Genomic DNA, 21,229 nt, shown 5'->3' with positions numbered 1-21,229 from the left:
CAGTTGAAAAAAATCAGACTCATTTAATTTTTAAATTTCTTCAACTAATTGGTTAAGTGCAAAAAAATGTTTTAATTGTGCTTTTTTTTCCGTTTCAAAGTTATCTTACTCTTTTTCAGTAATGCCTGAAAATTCAAACTTTCCTTATCGACGGTATGATCGGCTCCCTCCAATCCATCAATTCTCCATAGAAAGTGACACAGACCTCTCCGAGACTGCGGAGTTAATTGAGGAGTATGAGGTCTTTGATCCTACTAGACCTCGACCAAAAATCATTCTTGTCATAGGTATGAGGACAGAAGGCAAAATTCTCATACTGTTGCTCACTTTGTTTATATATTTACATTTCAAAAATTATGTCAACTATACATCATATTTGCAAATAGTTGGATAATGACAAACAATGGAAACAAAAGCTTGAGAGACAGTAGATGGAAATATTTTTAGCATAATTTTCAATAAAACATATATTGTTATAATTATATAATCTAATGCTTATTGCACTTTTATAGAATCTCATTACAATGTTGTAGAAATTCTCTGTAGTAAATCAAGATTTACCATCTTGTGGTTTTTATTTGCTTAATTTTTAACGTAGATAGCTGAATCCATTAGAAGTTTTCTAAACATGATGTGTTTTTTCCCTTTAATTCAACAAATTGAATTTTTATTCACTATTAACTTCAGAGCAAAAAATAAATAACAATAATAATATGTTGGTAAAGATTCATGTAAATGAATCTTCCTTATGACAGACTGGCACCAATGATAAAATCTAAGTTTGATGTTATTAGACAAGCAAATATAATAGAATAGTGTTTTACACAGCACGTAACATCTGAGTATTGATGAAAATAACAAGGATAATGGTAAATATTTTAAATTGCCACTATGAATCTTATGTTGAATATGAAAATATCAGTCTGATGCCATTTCACAAGGATTAGATATTGAAAATGTCTTAAGTAATTTTGCAGAATGCATTTTTGACCACTTTTGCAAATTCTAACTTCCTCAAAAGCTATAAAATTTTGAAGAGTCCTGTCAACATGAAACATTTGTAGTCATTGTCTCACTTTCCAATTTGACTCAGCTTTCACAAAGATGACCAAAAGCAAAAATCTAGTGTAAGATGTTAAAGCTATTCTAGCCAGTAACTGTTAACCAAGAGCCAAATGTATACAGCCCCCAAGCAAAGAAGTACTGCTCCCAGAAGATGTAACGATGATGGCAACTGGGGAAAAAACATGCAAATAAACACACCAAACTAGAACAAGAATTTAAGTTCACCGGTCGAGAAGGAGGGATGTTTGTACATCTATAAGTGTAATGAAAATGAAATTGCAAATATGTTTATCCCTGAATTGTTATATTATAGAAAAATAATTGTAAGATGAGAATACAGGAATCAGCTTTCTAAAAGTCAAAATATTCTCATGGTTTATGGCAGCCACTATTATGCCATAAATCTCTATCTATTCTTGAAGATGGAATTTTTGTGTATGTGCTTAAAAATCGGGGGTTCTTACGTAGAAGACAAGGCAATGCTTCATTAAAAAATAGAGCTACAGGTGGAGAATAATTGGAAATTATTTCACCATTTTATAATGAGATATTCTTTCAATTTTGTTTTTCTTGTTTTAGTACAATATTGGTGATTATTATCAGGATAAACAAATGAAGGCTTGATTGTCCATGAAAAAGGTATAATACAAGTTGTTCTTGTATAAAACAGCACATATATGTGAATTTTTTGTGCATTGTGAATTTTATATGAAAATGATTAAACTATTTCAGTAAACTAAGATCTGTGGAGAAGATAAATGCTTAAATCTCCTACACTTCACAGTTCTTTTTTACTCAATAAAATCAACTTGCTTCCCAAGGGTGTGATTTTGGTTTTAGACTTACACTGTGTGTTGTAACATTTTTTGTATTACAAGAATGATACAGAACCAATGAGTGTAAGTAACTTTTAGAGGACTGAGATAAGAGAAGAACAGAAGAAGTGAATCTGAGGTTATCTGAGAAAATTGGGACAATTTTATGACTTTTGAGGAATTATAAAATAATTGTACCTGAACCTTCCAAATTTTTATTAGTTCCAACCTGAAAAAGAGTGGGGGAGGTACAGATATCCACATCCAAATAAGCAAAATTTCCCTTCTGGCAATACAGATTTTTTTTTTAAAGGTAACCTTCTTGGCACAGATATTCATGAATCTCTCTTATGTTAGCATAATCATAAAATCTAAGAGTTAGATGGATCCTAATATTTATAAGTAGTCGAATTAAATAAATATAGCAAAATTAAACTTTCTCTGGTTTCAGGGAGAAGAAAGTAAGATTAATTTGTTAGGAAGCTCCAGTAATCAAACTCATCCAACAAATTAATGCTCTTCTCTGTCAATTGTGCTAATCATATTTTTTTGTTGTCTGCTAATGCCTCCATTAATTGACAAAAGAATTTTTCCTTGAAGGTGCCATAACTTTTTTAGCATGTCTGGATTTTTTAAAATTCAATATGTTCTCTTATTTTGATGATTTGTCAGATCAGGTGTGAAAATATGAAAGGTAACTTTCATTCTTCAGGGATCAAATTATTTTGAATTTGTTGACGGCATTGATCATGTAATTATTTGTCTTCAAGCCAGTCCATGGATTGCCCATAGCTTAATAGGCCAAGAGCAGCTATTTGGAACCAAAAGTTTTCATTTGTGAAGTAATGAATTTAATACAGTAGTAGTTTATAATGGTAAGTCTAATAGGGTTGGATTTAGAGTTTCTTAGAAAGACAATGTCAAAAATGTAAACAAATTTCTATCATAAGTTTAATAAGGCAATGAAAAGGCGAAAACCATTTTTATTAGGATCATTATTTGGGGTTGAGGTTAAGGAAAGGGTCTCAGTATACTAGCTGATCTTAGAATTCTGCACATTAAAATTTTTAAAGAGGAAATAAGCCCTAGCCAACAAAGTTCACTCACTCAGAACTCTTCTTACAAAATCCAGAACAAAGCGAAGCAAACACCATTCTTTTTTGCTTATGTTATTTGCAACAAGAATTTTAAAAAATGTACTAAATAATGGTATGTAAAATGATTGCTGCCCCCCAAAAAACTTGATAAATTGAATTAGTAGAGAGAACATCAACTCACTTTTCTACTGAATTTTTATTTTTAATATTGCTTAACCAGTTATAATTATGTTTCAGTGAATATCACCAAAAACAGTTCATTACTTATTATCATTGACTTTTTAAAATATTTTTTCTACAGTCAATAATTTATGATTAAGTATTTTAAAATATTTTATTTTTATAATTGCCAACAAATAACAAATCAGACTGGGATGATTGTTATGTGCTTTATTTTGAAATTTGCTCAGACTTTAGATTCCAATTAGTCTAGGTTGTCTCAAATTATAAATTTACTAAAATAATGTAATATGATTTGGAAATAAAATCTGAGACATACATTTTATAATTTTTTAGTCCTTATGCTTTTAAAAAATAAATGGCAGTTACCAATTATTGGTATTGATTTATGTTGCAAAATATTGATTATTTCATGCTAATGTATCACAAAATCAAAACTATCATGTGTTCTATGAAATTGTTCTACCTTAAAGATCTCTCCCATTCACTCTGCGTATTTATTGCATAAAACTTCTTTTGAATTTTAAAGGATATAAGGCAAGGAGATGAATGAACAGACAATTCAAAGAAAGATTTAAATAAGCCATGTCAATATTGGTGTGCTTTTGGTTAAAACTAATTTTTACATTTCACGAAACTGCACGTTAACTCTTTGTTCGGATGTAACACATTTCTGCCATTGCAGTCATTGTTTTTCGTATCGCATATATTTTTCTTTGATTACAGAGGATAAAAGTATTAGAGTTTACACAGAAAAATGGAAGCGGTTTCTTTCAACTGCATTATTCAATTTTTAAAACTAGTAGTTTACTAAAATCGGTACGGGAAAAAATGTCTCTTTCATCAATACAATCAAATCACGACAATTCTACCCTTTCCTCGGCTAAATCTACACCTTCTCTGCATTCAGAGGTAGCACTGAGATGCCACAAGTAGAATGGTTTCTGCCCTGGTACTGGTCTAGACTCTGCATCTCAAGATGAAGATAATAGTTGTATGAAAGGGTGTTTCTTATTGTATCAGAAGGTCCTAATTTTGCCTGTTTTAAATGATAGGTGGTCCAGGAAGTGGAAAGGGTACTCAGAGTTTGAAAATCGCTGAACGTTATGGATTTCAATACATTTCTGTGGGAGAATTATTAAGGAAGAAGATCCACAGTACCAGCAGCAATAGGAAATGGAGTCTTATTGCCAAAATAATTACCACTGGAGAATTGGCCCCTCAGGTACTGTCGTATAATTTGCTTCAATTCTGCAAAGATTTTTATACCACTTGTGAGCGTAAGTTTAACTGTAGTTTTTCTTTTTTCTTAAAAAAGGAAACAACAATTACAGAGATAAAACAAAAATTGATGCAAATGCCTGAGGAAGTGGGCATTGTTATTGATGGATTTCCAAGAGATGTTGCCCAGGCTCTATCTTTTGAGGACCAAGTAAGAATATCTCCTTATCTTTTAAATGATCTTTTTTTGCTTAAATCTTTGAGATTAAAAAAATATATATATTTCTTGGAAGACTTGCTCTTATTTGGAATGAATTCTAATCTGAAAATGAACAAGTACATTCATTTGGGTTGGCAGAAGGTCATTTCGTTGGCACACATGCTTAAAAACTGAAGACAGTCTCTGCCAAAGAGAAAAGATAAAAACCAATAATAGAATTCATTATTTTTTATCAAAAATGCAAATCTCTCTAACCTTTACTTCAGAATACTTTCCCTAAGATAGTATTTTTAATCTTTAATCACTTAAAACAAGCCTTATTCAGTGCTGCCCAGGGATATAAAATATCACCCTACACTCACAGTCTTACCAGTTAAGGAAGCCCTCTTCACCGGGGCATGAAACACTAAACCACTTATCTATAACAAGGTAGGGTTCAGTTTGCCAAAGTTTACTCAAATTTGAGTAGACTATGCTTGCTCAATACCCAACAATCTATTTGAAAGAGAAATAAATCAATTAAAATATTTTGTATATCTATTTAATCTTTGTAAAGCTAGTGTGTCTAATTTTTCATTGAAAAATGTTAATTACAAAAATAACAAATTTTAAGTCCTGGTGTAAAAAGTGAACGTCCATTAATACCCTTCTTCCATTCCACTGCCCATCCTCTCCTGAGAAATAGAAATAGTGTTAAGCTTATTATATATCCTTCCAGGCCTTTTTCTATATACTACACTTTTACACACCCAGGCATGGACATGTGTGCATGCTCATATACAAATGCAGTTTTAATTTTCATAGCTATTTCCAAACTATCCTCCAAAAAGAATTTTCCAAGTTATAGTCCCATCGATGTTGAATAACAGTATATTTCTCCAGACCCTTTCCAACCAGATATAATTCATATTTAAAATTTTTGCCAACCTGTTAAGTAAGAAACAGTATTTCACTTTTTATATTTCTTGAGTTATTACTGAGGTTAAGTATATTTTCAGATACTTATTCACCATTTGTATTTCTTCCCTGTGTGAATGCCTGCTTTCCTTTGCCTATTTTTCTACAAACTTGTTTTTCTTTTTCTTATTTAGAGAAGCCTTTAATATATGACCGATATTATATCAAGGAGGACTAAGTCAAATAAGTTGTCAGTTTATGTCTCATATAAAAGAAGTGTGGAGTTAGGCAGTTCAAGGCCAAAGATAGCTTCATGAAAGCTGTCTTTGAATATTCACATTAACTGTTTTGGGGATGCTTATTGTGCTGGAATATCTTTCTCCCCTTCTCAGATCTCTCCCTCCCACAGCAAGTCCAGAACCTCTTCTTACTCAGCTTACGGGCTTGGTTCTAATTGCTCTGGCCTTGAAGAGAGAAAAACTAGAAAAATCAATTTTTTGTTTTTGCTATTGCTGCCAAATGATATTGCTGTTGAAAATGGGTACTATGTCAGCCATTCCATGTGATTCGTGGCTACAGTGGAAGCCTGAGAGCCAGGCAGGCAGGAATTCACACCCAAACCTGGTCCACACTTCATTTCAAATGAAATGCACTTGGCGAGTACAAGCAGAAAAGCTGAGTGATTCTTTCTGTCTATTGCTTTTCAAACATGCTGTGTCTCTTGCTTCTCCCCTGGATTATAACTCAGGCAGATCCTAGAGTTTTCCTGGTCAGTTTTCCTGATAGTTTCATTTTTAGGTATTCAAAAGCCCAGTCCACAATTATATCTCAGTAAAGCCGGAAAAAAATTTAATTAAAAAAAAGCCCAGTCCAATATAAATCAAAACTTCAGTTTCTCATTCAGTTTAACATGTCTGCTATCCTCAGCTTGGGCCTGGTTGAGGCTCAGAAACCTAAAGTGATGTCTCAGAATCCTGAAATTCTTCCTCATGTTGCTTGCAGTGGGGCAAGTAGTGAGGAAGGGGCAGAAAATGCATGACTCTCCAGCAGCTCTCTCTGCATACCTGATCAATCTCCACCTTCTCTTCTATAGCCTGGTCATGAGTGATGGGCCTTCACCACAATGCGTGAAGGGTCACGGTGTCAGTTTGGGGACACCTGCTAGCAGGTTCCATGAGATGGTCTGGTATCTCTCTGTAGAATGTACAGTCACTTGCATTTACTGTTCTGAGCCACACCTGAGGCTAGAAAAGTCCAATGTAACATTTTCTTAGGTTGCCACTGTAGCAGCCTAGAGGTTCTTACCCGCTCAAGCAGTCCAGTGGTGTCTGAAGTTGGTGCTGCCTTTGATGAGCTGCAGGAGTTCGGAGAGTACAGAGGCAAAGCTGCAGGGTTTATGTAAAGCAAAGCGTTAGGATCAGCCCCTATTACTCCACACCCTATGTAGACTTAAGCTCCTGTGATGTCATTTTTGGGGTACCATTTCTGACACCAAATGTGTGGGGAGTTTCCACACCAATTCTCCAATCCTCTGACACCAACTAGATGTCCAAGAATTGAATTCAACTCTGACACTAAATATCTGCAGTTAGCACAGACCCTGCAGGTTAAGGCTCAGTCCTACATGACCGCCCCCCGCTTCAGACATCATTCAAAAGTCCAAAGGGCATCTGTATTCTCTCTAAACAGCTGTAAATTTGGAGCTTTCCATGACATCCCCCTCAGATTTGATAATTCACTAGACCAACTCACAGAAATCAGGAAAATGCTTTATTTACATTTACCAGTTTATTATAAAGAATACAACTCAGGAACAGCCAAACAGAAGAGATGTGTAGGGCAAGGTATGGAGTTGACGATGGGGACCTTGCATGCCGTCTCTGGGTGCACCTCCCTCCCAGCGCGTCAGTATGTTCACAAACACAAAAGCTCCCCAAACTTCATTGCTGAAGAGTTTTTATAACCCAGTCTTCAAATCCCCTTCCCCTCCATGGAGGCGGGGGAGTGGGGCTGAAAGTTCTCACCTTCTGGTCTCATGCTTGGTCTTTCCAGCAAGCCACCTCCATCCTGAGGCTATCCAGTGGCCCTGCCCTGAGTCACCTCATTAGCTTAGACTCAAGTGTAGTCAGAAGGTGCTAATTACGAACAACAAGACATTCCTATAACTCAGGAAATTCCAAGTGTTTTAGAAGCTCTGTGTCAGGAATCAGGGACAAACACTAAATATATATATTTTATTATACCACACTCCTTAAAGTTTTTCTTTAACCAGCTTTTTTTTTTTACTGAACATGTGGGCATGTATAAACACACAGGCAGAAATTTTTCCCCAAGCCTTCCTCACAGGTCCAAAGCATAAGAAGAGATGGATTTCTGACATCAGCCATATACACTAGTGATGGTAAGACTATTGTAACAAAAAGACCTAACACTTAAGTGGACAGAGAAGTGTATTTTTTTTTCTCATAGGGAAAAATGTCAACGTGAACAGTCCAGATTGACTGGGCAGCTTTTCTCCTTGAGATCATTTAGGTTTTTTCCAAGTTGTTGTTTTGCCACCTCCTAGACCATGTCATCATCTGTCTGATCGAAGCAGGGTTGCCATCACATATGGGTTCCAACTGGCACATAAGGGGAAGAGAACATGAAGGTCTGAAGTCCCAGATCTGGAAGTGGCATCCATCACTTCTGCTCACATGACGTTGTTGAGAATTTAGATGTGTTGTAATTGCAAGGCAGGCTGGGAAACTTAGTCCGGTTCTATTACTGTGGAAGGATGGGAGAACTGACTAGCAGCTTCTACCCAAGCTTGCCCCTCTGACCATCCAAATGTCTCCAAGCTCCCTTCTTCCCACACAGAATGTACTCACTCGCTCCCTAAAGAACACAGCCCAGGACCCCATCATCTAGTTCAAAAGTCGAGAATCTTTATTGATATTCAGTTCTCTCCATTTGGTCCAGATTTGACTCCTCATCACAGACACCTATAAACATCAAGTTATCTAACCTCCCTGCCAACAATAAGCAATGGAGGAGTAATGCCAGAAGAAGGGAAATAGAGGCTCCTATTCAGAAAAGGGAATTTGGTCAATATAAATGGTAGTCCCTGAACCACAACAAATAAATCCTGTGAGGCAGGGATTGCCAAGGGTCTCTGCCCTGAAAGTGGAGTGACTTCCTGGCTTAGCCCGTTGGTGACTCCATTTTCTCTCTCAAGGAGTAACTCTTTGCCTGTTCTCTTCTGAGTCCCCTGGCCCTCTGAGAAGTTCTCCTTATTGTCTATTATTCTGCATGGTCACAGGTCACATCAAAGTGATGTGTTGGAGACTATGCCTTCCTTAGGGGAGGTATTTTAAGTGAGAAAAATACACAAGCTTTTTCTGGCTAGGCTTGTAGTTGCTTTGCATTTTCTCAAAAATTTGGTAGGCTTCTGCTCTTTTTGCTTGCAGGTAGTTCCATGTACCTGTAACTACATTCAAAGTTCTTTTCTGGACATATCAATAGATATTAATCTGCTTTGTTTGTTTTCTCATCTTGATGGCAGTTACTTTGAGGCCATATAAAACAACAGGCTTGGGTAGGAAGGCACATTCTTAGTCTGGGTTTTGCCTTAGGGCTGGGTCCCTACTTTTGGAAGGAGTTGGGTAGTTATTGGGAGTTCTTTGAGCAACACTAGCCATATATTCTGCTGTCTAGAGGTATAGAAGCAGTTGGCTTTTTCAATCTTATGAGGTCTTAAATTACCCGATACTTTCTTTTTTCTTTATCTGCTTGCAAATTGGTCAGTTCTTTCTTGGGCTTATCTTTTTCTTGTTATATGTTGCCAAACACAACAGAGAACATCAACACATACTAACATTCTAGCTCTTTCTAGCCATTTCATCTCTAACTATGGGCTCCATAAGAACATGGTCTGCCTTCCAAGTTATCACAATAGTTATACCAAACATTTTGCAATGGTATAACAAGGGTCACCAGCTTCCAATCTAAAATATCTGTACCTTTATTGACAAAGAAAACCAATACCATATAATTTAGTATTTGATGTAGTAGTGCCCTACTCATATGACTATTGTCTGTATTATCTAGAGTGAAGCCAAGATGCTATAATAAAAAGACAGTGGTACAGTGGAGTAACACAGTAACTTATTTCTCTTGTATGTGACAGCCTCTCCGTGAATGAGGGCCCTCATTCATTCATAGCTTCAGTCCTCACATTCATTCACAGATGCAGGTTCTTTCCAAGTTATTGTTCTTCCAACCCCTAGGGCAATGGTTCTCAGTTTTTTTAGGTCATAAGACCCTTTACCACTTTTAAAAATTATTAAAGAATTCAAAAAGCTTTCATGTACATGGACTATATCTGTTGATATTTAGCATATGAGAAATTAAAACTGAAATCTTTAAATATTAAGTCATTAAAAATTACCATAAATCCATACAGGTTAACAAAGATAACACATTTTTATGAAAAGGAACCATGTTTTCCAAAACTAAAAAAAGAAAAAAAATGATATGAGAAACATTGCTTTACATTTTTACAAATCCCTTTAAGTTCTAGCTTAATATGAGAGAGCTGGATTCTTATGTCTGCTTTTGCAGTCCAGCTGCTATGATATCACACTTCATGTAGCCCCTGGAAAACTCCTGTACATCTGTGAGAGAATGAGTGTGAAAAGGCGCACAGTTTCTCAGTGTTAGTATGAAAATAGTTTTGATCTGTTTCCTCCCTGAAAGGGTCTCAGCAATCCCCAGGTGTCTCGAGAGCACACTTTGATAACCACTGCCCTGGGACATGGTTGACATCTGCGTGGTGCAAGCTAGGTCACTGCCATGGTTACTTCCAGGTGGTTAGAAGAGGGAGAAGAGTGGAGAAGGTACGTGCTCAACTGCTTAAGTCCCAGACCCCAAGGCAGCACACATCACTTCTCACAGTCCATTGATGAGGACTTAAGAAACATGGCTACATCCTAACTATCAGGAAGGTTGGGACACAGAGTCACGTGGTCACGCATGGGCCTGGCTACAGAGCTGTTATTATGGAAGAGGGGAAAACGGATTTTGAGAGACAGCCAGCACTTCGCACCACAAATGACATCTGTGCCCCGTCTTTCCTTCCTGCCCTTGCTTCTCAGCCTGAGCTGAGCTCTCCCAGCTCTCAGGCCTGCCGTTTGAGAGGAGACATGGTGACTCTCCTTATCACCATAGTCTAGCCCAGTTTCTCCTCCTTGCATTTTCCTTCCTATCTGAAACATTTCTTCTCATCTTTGGCCTGATTGTTGGAAAGAGATAACAGGTTAGTGAGGGGAAGGGAATCCAGATAGGCAGGAATGGGAAGTCTCAGATCTTTTCACCACCAACCAAACACGCTGCACAGCCAAGATTTCAATAGACAGTTTAGAGTCCACATTCAGAACCTAAGCAAGTTGGTTTTTAAAGGTTGTAGAATTTCATATTTCACGAGCTGGGAGTGGGGAGAAAAGCTTGATTTCTGTAACGAGGATTTATTAACAACACAGTGAAGCTGAAACCAAGAACTCTATGGTGCTATTTTTGAAAATGAAGGTGGAAAGCTTACACTAAATCTATTTAAAAGAAACAAAAACAAAAAAACAACTGACAGTAATTAACAATACATTCAACTATCTGGCCCCAGCTAATTTTCCAATTTTATGTATCTCCCTACTCATTCTACACCACACTGGACTACTTCCTGTTTTTTGCAGTGACCTGCTCCTGCTATTTCCTCAGTGCTATTTATATCATCCCATAACTTGCTTTTTTTCCCTGAGCATTCTGTTTTTGAGCTCCATCTGTTTTGATACATATAGACCAAGCTCATTCTTATAACTGTTTCATAATGTTGCATCCTATAAATATATCATGTTTTATTAGTGGAATTTCAGGTTGCTTTAAAATTACTGCTATTACCAACAGCACTGTGATCAACATCCTTGCACACATCTCCCTTTGCATATCTCAAAAAGATCTCTCAGGAATATTTCTAGAAATGGGTTTTCTAGGGTAGAGGGAAGCTCTGTGTGTGTGTGTGTGTGTGTGTGTGTTGTGTGTGTGTGTGTAGTTTTAAATCTATATTTTAAATTTGTTAACATGTTATTAAAAAGTGATCTTATAAATTTATGATTACTTCTTTCCTATTTCCCTGATCTCACCAATACTTAGTTTCAAATTTTATTTTCGGTTACCTGATAGATTAGAAATGTTTTTGTATTGCTATTTTAATTTATATTCTCCTAATGACTAGTGAACTGAAATATTTCAGAAACTGTGTTTACTGGCCATCTGCATCTCCTCTTTTTAGAACTGCCAAAACATAAGCTTGGTCTCTTGGATTACTTGAGTTTTTATTAGTGATTTGAACATTCATGATAATAATTCTTTGTTATATATCTTGATTATATTTTCCTCCATTTATATTTTTCTAAATCATGTTTGAAAAACATACAGAATCATGTCCTATCTTTTGTCCTACAGAAGTTTTAAATTTCAATGTGGTAAATTTATTAGAATTTTCCTTTTGGCTTTTGCATTTAGATCTTAAGAAAGCGTTCCCTATAGTCTCAAAAATATTCTATATTTTTCTAGCTATTTTTAGGTTTTTTTTGAAGGTTCAGGTATTTATTCTATCTGCATTAATTGTTGTATATAGCGTGAGGAAGAGATAGAATTTTATTGTATGTTTTAAATGGAAATTAAAAATGTATCCAATGGTCCGAAGATCATGTGTTGACTAGTGCATCTTTTTTCCACTGAAATGACTTCTTCCTGTATAGACATGGGTCTGGTACGTGGCTTCTCGCCTCACTTGCTTTGTCTGTTTATATATTTCTGCATCAATATCATGATTTCAATCAAGGAAATCTAAATTATACCTTGATGCCTGAAGGACAGACCCCTCCCCTTCTTCTTTTCTAAATTGGCTATGCCTATGCATTTACTCTTCTTTATGGATTTTAGAATCAATTTGTCAGACTCATTAAAAACTGTAGGGATTTTTATTCGAGTTTCAATATAGATTATATTTTATACAGATTAATTTTCAGAGAACTGACATTTTCCCATCCATGAACATTACCATATCACTCCATTCATTCAAGTCTTGTTTTATGTTCTTCAGTAAGTAAAGTTTTATAGTTTTCCATAGAAAGTCTTGTACATTTTTTTTCCTAATTTTGCTACTATTATGAATGAGATAACTTTTTTCTAACCAGTTCTTCTTAGTGTTCAGTTGATCTTTGTGGAATTAGTGTTTGTGTTTGTGAGCGTATCTATCTGTCTGTCTCTCCCCTCAGACAGGATCCTATTCTTTTCTCTGTGTCATTTATGCTGTAAACTTCCTTCCATTCTTCTTCCTTTCTCACCCCCGTGACCCCCAAACCTGCCCTGCTAACGTAGCACGTTCCTTTACTGTATTGGGTTCCATTAAATGTTTGTTGGTTGGAAGTGGAAAATAAATATTAGCGTCATGGAAGGTAAGGAAACTGAAGCTCAGACAAGTTAAGTAACTTGTCTAAAGCCACCAGCAAGTGAAGTCAGAGCTAGGATTCCAAGGAAGGGGATACTGATATTCAAGACCACTAGCTTTCTGTCAACTTGAGATCCCAAACTGGCAGCCCTCAGGCTGAATGCGGACTTCAGACAATTTTTTTGAGTGTATCAAATTCTAAACTCGGAAGATTGCATATTAAAAGGCAGAGTTCTGGCTTGTCTGGAAACTTTTGGAGATTTGGTAGCTCCCAGTCCACATTCCTACATCTGAGTAGTGCTGCTGGCATGGGACAGTGTACATGCTCTCCAGTTCATGGCAATCCCTCATTCCCACCCCAGTCGGTAGCTCGCCTTTGCATCACCAGCCTGGCCCTTAGAAGACACTGGAGTCCGTACCCCACAGTGCCATGGCCCTCCCCATGGTCCGCCCCTTGTCTCAGCTGTGGCTGATTTTAACTGTTGTTTTGTCACCAAAAAGAAAAAAAAAAACAACCTCACAAATATACGCAGACCCTCCAGAAGTGACATATGGCTGTCTGACATAGTGGGGGCCACACTGTCAGCCTATATATTAAATATTTGTGAAGCTTAATTTCTCCCACTTGTCAAATTTTAAAAATCGATTTAAAATGAAGATCTAATATTCCTTCCTGCACTGCAGTTCATCATCTTGAGCCATCTTCTGGGGTGCTTACATCACACTTGAGGAATTATAGACTAGGGGATTAAATATGTCTGATTCATCAGAGATCATTAGCAGAATAACTGAAGTAATGGCTTCTTTAACGCAAATTCAAACTCTCATTTAAAGCAGCAGTTCACCGTGGTTTGTTTCCTGAGACGTGTTTTGAGGTGTGGTGTTCATAGTTAAAGTACCGATGCTTAGTGAAAACAGGCACTAGGCATTTTCGCTTGGGTTGTAGTGGAATAAGTGGTCAAGTGAAGGAGGTAATGGGGAGGGGATTTTAAAGCCCCCTCAAGACACCCTAGCTTTGGCCGTTGCTTGGAAATATTTATTTTAAATAAAGTAATGACCCAAGATTATCCCTATAATAATGTCAGTCTTACTCATTTGCATCCCTTCAGGCTTCTTGAGTAACAGAAAAAGGACTCCAGGAACTGTGCCTCCAAGGGTTGTGGCCCAGGACAGACACAGCTCTTGTGAATTCCATTTCTCACGCATTGTGGGATAAAAGAGGGTGAGACCTGCTGGAGCAGGTACATACGACAATTAAAAATTTATTCTTCTTCTAGTTGTGATTTCCTCTAGGATGTGTAATTTAGCCTCACCTTTGCCATTTAAAAGGAGTCTAAGAATAGAGTTAAGTTCTGACTTGGAGTGAGTGAGACTGGATATATGAGAAATTCTCAACTAGATAAATATAGTTTTAAAAAATGCTTAGAGATCAAATAAAAAATGCTCAGAGGGCTGTCATCCTACTTTCGTAGTGAATTGATTTGACAGACTCATAATTTGATTTGCTATCCCTAAGGGAGACAAATTTGATTTGCTTCTAAAGGGGAGTGATTTAATTTTAATTAACAAATTTTTTTCTAAGCATTAGCATGCTCATGCAAAATAGTAAAGAAAATGTGGATGTTTTCCCCCTGGAATTAATGACTTTAAGCTTGCTTTTTTTTTTTTAACATCTTTATTGGAATATAATTGCTTTATGATGGTGTAAAAGTGAATTCACAAAGTGAATCAGCTATACATATACATATATCACGATCTCTCAGGACATCATATTTAAATGGTGGTTGGAGTTAGGCTTCTTTACTAACATGTCTGATGCTTGGTTTGGGAGGAAGACTCAAATGGCTGGGGTCTGGAACAGCTGGAGTTCCGCAAGCATTTTTTTCCTATCCCATCACGTGGAGGTCTCAGGGTGACTGGACTTCACAGTAGCTCAGGGCTCCAAAGGCATGTCACCCAAGAGAGCCAGAGGAAGCCCTATCACTTTTTCTAACCTAGCTTCAAAGGTCATGCATCACATCTATCACTTTCTGTTTATTAGAAATTAGTCACTAATTCTCCCATATTCAAGGAGCAGGGACTTAGAATCCACTGTTTTTTTTAATTAGGAGAGTGTCAAAAAAAAAAACAAAACTTGTCAGCATGTTTTAAACCACCACACCATGACACTCAGTAAATAAATACATACTCATTCTTCACTTTGCTCACATCTGTCCCTTCCCTTCATTTCCTTTCTTCCTAGTCTTTTCATGCTACGTGCTAACTTCCATCTATTGTCTTCACTTTTCCACCTTTCTGGTCCTTATTCTCTCCACATCCAGTCTGTCTTGTGTCCTGTGACCAGATTAATCTTTCTAAAAGACCATTGTCATTAATTCATTCTTCTGGTCGAAAGCCTTTAATGCTAATTACTATCCACAAACATGTTGCTCCCTGTATGGTTTGTTTCAGAATCAGGTACGTGCCTTGCCAAAAAATGTGCATTGTTCAAGTCCCTTCACAGAATTACTGAATTAGAATTTCTCGTGGGTGGAACCCAAGAATCTGCAAGTTAACAAGTTAAAAATCTTTAGCAAAGCTGATTCTTAAGCACACTAAAGTGCAAATTGATTTAGTGTTTAACAGCACACAGCAAAGGTTCTCAGCCATAGCATGTTGCCATAGTTATGGAGCAAGCCTGCTGTTGCTAATAATATTGAAGTTCTGAAATTAGAGCATAAGCCCACAGTTATCCCAATAATGTTATCTTCACTAGTCTTCACACTTGCTTTCTTGAGTGAGAGAGAAATTCCTTAGAATGGGAGGAATTTCTCATAAGCTGTGTTCTCAGTATTAGTGTCATAGGGTTCTTGGGTCTCTGTGAAATCACTGCCCCGTGCAATCTGATCTGAGATGGACTTGGCTTGTCTTACCATCTCTTGAACACTTTTTGCCCTTCCTCTCTCATTATTTGTCCCTCCTTGATAGTCATTTTTTGCTGTTTGTCAAATCTCACCCTCCCCCGGACACCTTCCCTTAGGATCCCAAGTCTTGGAGATTTCTCTCTACTCTCAGCTCATTGAGCAAAACTATTTTACTGTCTGTAATATTTGTATAGCACTTATCATATAGTACCTTAAATTGATAACTATTAGTTCTTTAGATTTCTGTGTCAGTCAGGTTCCAACAGGAAAGATATAGAACATGCAAACAGGCTAAACAGAAAAGTTTTATTAAAAATTATTGAAAGGGGGCTTCCCTGGTGGCACAGTGGTTGAGAGTCCGCCTGCCAATGCAGGGGACGCGGGTTCGTGCCCCGGTCCAGGAAGATCCCACATGCCATGGAGCTGCTGGGCCTGTGAGCCATGGCCGCTGAGCCTGCGCGTCCGGAGCCTGGGCTCCTTAACGGGAGAGGCCACAACAGTGACAGGCCCGCGTACCGCAAAAAAAAAAAAAAAAAAAAAAAAAAAATTATTGAAAGGGTATGTATAGGACACAAGGAAACTACAAAGGATAGTTCAATATCACAAGGCTGGTAAAAGTGGGATCAGTTACCATCCCCAGGCTCACAGTGCAGTAAGTGGAAGAAGTTCCTTGAACTCAGAGAAAAGACAGATATATGAAGAAGGCTTCCTTACCGAAGCCTTGACCTTCAGTAGAGAGAGGTAGCCAGCTTATGATAAACCCAGAGGACCAGAACCAAGGGAACAGGTATCCAGACTTTCATCTCCTCCCTTCCTCTGATCTCCTCCTGATGTTGACCACAGCCCAAAACCAACTGAAAACCGCAGAGTGACAGAACCTGTTGATTGATTCCAGAAAGTCAGCCAGCCAGGGCCCAGAGTTGGGGAGAGAATGGTGGCGAGTGGAGCAAGAGAGGCAAAGGGAAAAGTTACTGCACAATTACAAATTCATTAAGGCAGAGAGTCTTTTTTTTTTTTTTGCAGTATGCGGGCCTCTCACTGCCGTGGCCTCTCCGGCTCCGGACGCGCAGGCTCAGCGGCCATGGCTCACGGGCCCAGCCGCTTCCCAGCACGGCATGTGGGATCTTCCCGGACCGGGGCACGAACCCGCGTCCCCTGCATCGGCAGGCAGACTGTCAACCACTGCGCCACCAGGGAAGCCCAAGGCAGAGAGTCTTGCATCTACTTTTTGTCATCCTCACAGCCCTGTAATGAGCTACTGCATATAGTCGTTGTTCTGTAACTATATCTTCGTTTTTTAAATGCCAGCACCCATTGGTTTTATTTCCCCAGAATGCCTGATAAGGATGAGTGATAAAAGGCTTTCCCAATGTTAACATTTTGTATTTTTTGCACAGTGATTCATTCAAACGGAAACTCCTGTACTTCCTTAATTTCCAGGCCCAATTACCTTATTGTCTTTAATAGCAAAGGCCAGTTCCTTGAGAAAATGCAGATGCAGTTATAATTTGAGTCTCCTCAGTAATTACCAAAAATATAAATTCAAATTAAGCTGGCTGTCATATATTTTGGAAGCTCACAGTACTCTTCTCAGATCCTACCAATTTAGCCTCACTGACTCTAAGCACATCACATTCTATGTAGAGTAAATATGTGTACAAGTGTGCCCCGTGTTATGAGAAAATAAGGTCAGAGATGCTGAATTTCTATGAAAAATAAACAGGGTCGTTGTTTACATTACAAAAGGACTCCTACCTTTACGGAAAGATTCAGCTGGGATTTTCATTATTTGGGTAGAAACAAACATACTTTAGATTTATAATAGTTGCTTTTTAAAAATAAAGGCACAGACAGGTTGAAAATAAAGGACAGAAAAAGATATACCCTGCAAACACTAAATATAAGAAAGCTGGGGCTTCCCTGGTGGCGCAGTGGTTAAGAATCTGCCTGCCAATGCAAGGGACACGGGTTCGAGCCCTGGCCTGGGAAGATCCCACATGCTGTGGAGCAACTAAGCCCGTGCGCCACAACTACTGAGCCTGAGCTCTAGAGCCTGCAAGCCACAACTACTGAGCCCACGTGCCACAACTACTGAAGCTCGCACACCTAGAGCCTGTGCTCCTCAACAAGAGAAGCCACGACAATGAGAAGCCCACACACTGCAACGAACAGTAGCCCCCGCTCACCGCAACTAGAGAAAGCCCACACACAGCAACGAAGACCCAACTCAGCCAAAAATAAAAATAAATAAATAAATAAAATTTTAAAAAAGAAAAAAAAAGAAAGCTGGAATGACTTTATTGGTATTAGGTAAAGTAGACTCTAAGACAAAAATTCTTAACAGAAATAAAGAGGAACACTTCATAGTGATAGAAAGGTCAATTCATCAGAAAGATAGGAAAATTATAATGTGTATATACCTAATAAAAATGTTTCAAAATATGTGAATCAAACACCTGACAGAAATAAGGTGAGAAACAGACAAATCCACACTCATACTTGGTGATTTTAACAATCCTTTCTCATTATTTCACATAAAAATGAGACAAAACATCAGTAAATACCTGGAAGATCTGAGGAACAATAAACATAACTGGAATACAATATCCAACTACTGCACAGTAGACATTGTTTTCAAAACACAAGTCTTAATACATTTTAAAAGCTTGAAATCTTATAGAGTATGTTTTTTGGCCAAAATGGCAGAAAAAACATTTGACAACATTCAGCATTGGTTTATGTAAAAAACTCAGCAAATTGGGAATAGAAGGGAGGAACTTATTTATTTATTTAATATTTATTTATTGATTTATGTGGCCGCACCAGGTGTTAGTTGCAGCACGCAGAATCTTTAGTTGCAGCATGTGGGATATTTAGCTGTGGCATGCGGGATCTTTAGTTTCACCATGCAAACTCTTGGTTGCGGCATGTGGGATCTAGTTCCCTGACCAGGGATCAAACCCAGGCCCCCTGCATTGGGAGCATGGAGTCTTAGCCACTGGACCACCAGGGAAGTCCCAGGAGGAACTCTTTTAATCTGATAAGGGGCATCTATAAAAAAACCAATAGCTAATATCATACCTAATTGTGAAATATTGAGTGCTTTCTCCCTAAGATTGGGAACTGCAGAGATGTCTACTCTTACCACTTCTATTAAACTTTGTACTGGAGGTTCTAATAATAGCTAAGATAAGAAAAATAAATTAAAGGCATAAGTATAGGAAAGGAAGAAGCAAAACTGTCTGTAGGTGTGTATGACATGATTGTTTACAAAGAAAATCCTAAGGGATCTACAAAATGACTACCAAAACTAATAAATTTAGCAAGGTCACAGAATACAAGGTCAAGGTCACAGAATACAAGGTCAAGGTACAAATCAACTGTAGTTCTATATATTAGCGGCAAATTTCTATGTATTATAAAAATAGGGTGAGCCATCTCTGGCTTATTATTTAACTTCCCATGATGATTCCTTATTAAAATATTGACTTAGAAGGATATCTCTATTCAAATACATAGTCATTGGTACCACTCTATAAATGTGGATGGGACAGAGGATAATACACTTGTGTTTGTTTGCATCAAAAAAGTAGTAGTGACTAATTTTCTAATGTGGTGAGTAGCACTTGATTATTGCATTTAATCTGGTGTAGTCTTCAGTTCTCTCTTTTGTATGTGTGTGAATCATGGCCAAAAAGAAAAATCTCCCCATTCGTGCTTTAAATAGCATCCTCCATGAGTACATAAATTCACAGAAGTACAAATTTTAGAGGCTACTTTACCCTGCATATCATAACTGGTGGTCTCTGCCTCTGGGGTTCTGAGTCATTCCAGAGGCAAACAAAAGTAGGCAAGATAAGCACTTTCTCAATCAACTGACAGCAAAAGTACAGCTTTTACTACATGGAAACTCTTAGCATTTTTAAAAAACTTTTTAAAAGAATCTTTGAATTAAAAAAGCTTGGTAGTACCAATCTCATTTTGTAAATGAGAAAATTGATTCCCAGAGAGGTTAAGTGACTGGCTGGATTTCATAAATCTAGTTAATGTGAAAGCCAGAGTAACTCTTGAGCTAGAAGAAGCAACCCACACTTCTATGCCCAGTGCTCTTTCCACCCAACTATATTGTCTCCCCGAGCAATTGAAAAGGTCAAGTCTAGTCTCAAAGGACTTGGTTGTACCCCGCAAAAGAACCTCTTTTAGACTTAGATCCAAAAGGCAGTCCCAAAAACATTTTGAACAGTGGACAACATATTAAAATGACTTTTTAATTCCCCAAAGGATCTATTTTGAAGGAGAAAGCACATTTAGCTTTATTAGTTCTGTGATGTTTCCTTCAAAATCATTGTTTGTCTTCATAGTCATTTCTGCATAACTGTTTTTCAAGCGTGTCTAAGAGTTTTATCAATAGTATATTGTCTGATTCTTCTCTGCCGAGTAAATGTATTTGTATTTAAGAGAATAATTTTGGATTACATATAATGAAAACCTCTTTTAAAGTACCAATTGTTAAGCATTAAAGCAAGTTATTAGAACCAACCATTGATTCTTCTTGTCTAGAAATTTTTAGAAATTCTTTAATATTATTTTTGCACACACTGAACACTCAATATTTACTGAATGAATGAGGAAATGAGTAAGTGATAATAAAAGGATAATAGTTTAAAATCTCTGGTGGGCCTTTTCATATCCATGGTTCTTTGCTTTCTATTAAAATTTAATAATGAGCCTTCTGAAAACTCACCCAAGTATGTTGTATTTGAACTACCAAGTATTCTGATATATATTATTATTTCGGCTGTGTGTATGTACACATGTGCATGTATGTGTATACATACACAGGGATAGGTAGATAAATAGACAGATAGATAGGAGGGAGAGAAATATTTGGAAAGTGTTTCCAGCTCAGATTTGTTTCTTCCCAAATCACTCATACATTTCAAAGCACTAAATGAATAAAAATATCCTGTTAGAGTTATTATATTTCAGCACTCTGGCTCCCTGTTAGAGCAGAAAGGCCAAGATGAAGGCAGTTGCTGTGGCCAAAAAAGACTCAAAAGTCTGGTTTCAGCTCAGTGGCACCAGGACAGTTTGAAAAGACCCATTTTTACAATAGCTGTTGTCTTCTAGAGCCTTGGAAAGCTACTCATTTACTAATGGGAAAGTAAGCTAAAGATCAGCCTGCTGAAACCGCTGAGTAGAATATTGAAAGTGGAAATCAACCATTTTGGGAAAAACTGCCTTGGTTTTAAGGCAGTTTTTCTCCTTCTCTCCACCACTACTTAGCATTGAAAATCTAGTTAATTGTATTGCTTGTGTGTGTGTGTGTGTGTGTGTGTGTGTGT

The 21,229-nt window shown here is 37.4% G+C and overlaps 1 protein-coding gene across 1 annotated transcript in view; it reads left to right on the top strand.

The window, feature by feature from the left end:
- The window catches only part of AK5 (adenylate kinase 5), a 244,602-nt gene that overhangs the window by 11,447 nt on the left and 211,926 nt on the right, over nt 1–21,229 (top strand). The window contains exons 3-5 of the mRNA XM_007111492.2: nt 120–287; nt 4,213–4,382; nt 4,476–4,589. Of these exons, the coding sequence (XP_007111554.1) occupies nt 120–287; nt 4,213–4,382; nt 4,476–4,589 (452 nt within the window). The remainder of the gene's footprint in view (nt 1–119; nt 288–4,212; nt 4,383–4,475; nt 4,590–21,229) is intronic.

This window comes from Physeter macrocephalus, chromosome 4 (assembly GCF_002837175.3).
Source record: "Physeter macrocephalus isolate SW-GA chromosome 4, ASM283717v5, whole genome shotgun sequence".
Taxonomy (NCBI): domain Eukaryota; kingdom Metazoa; phylum Chordata; class Mammalia; order Artiodactyla; family Physeteridae; genus Physeter; species Physeter macrocephalus.
This window is presented reverse-complemented; position numbering and strand designations above follow the sequence as displayed.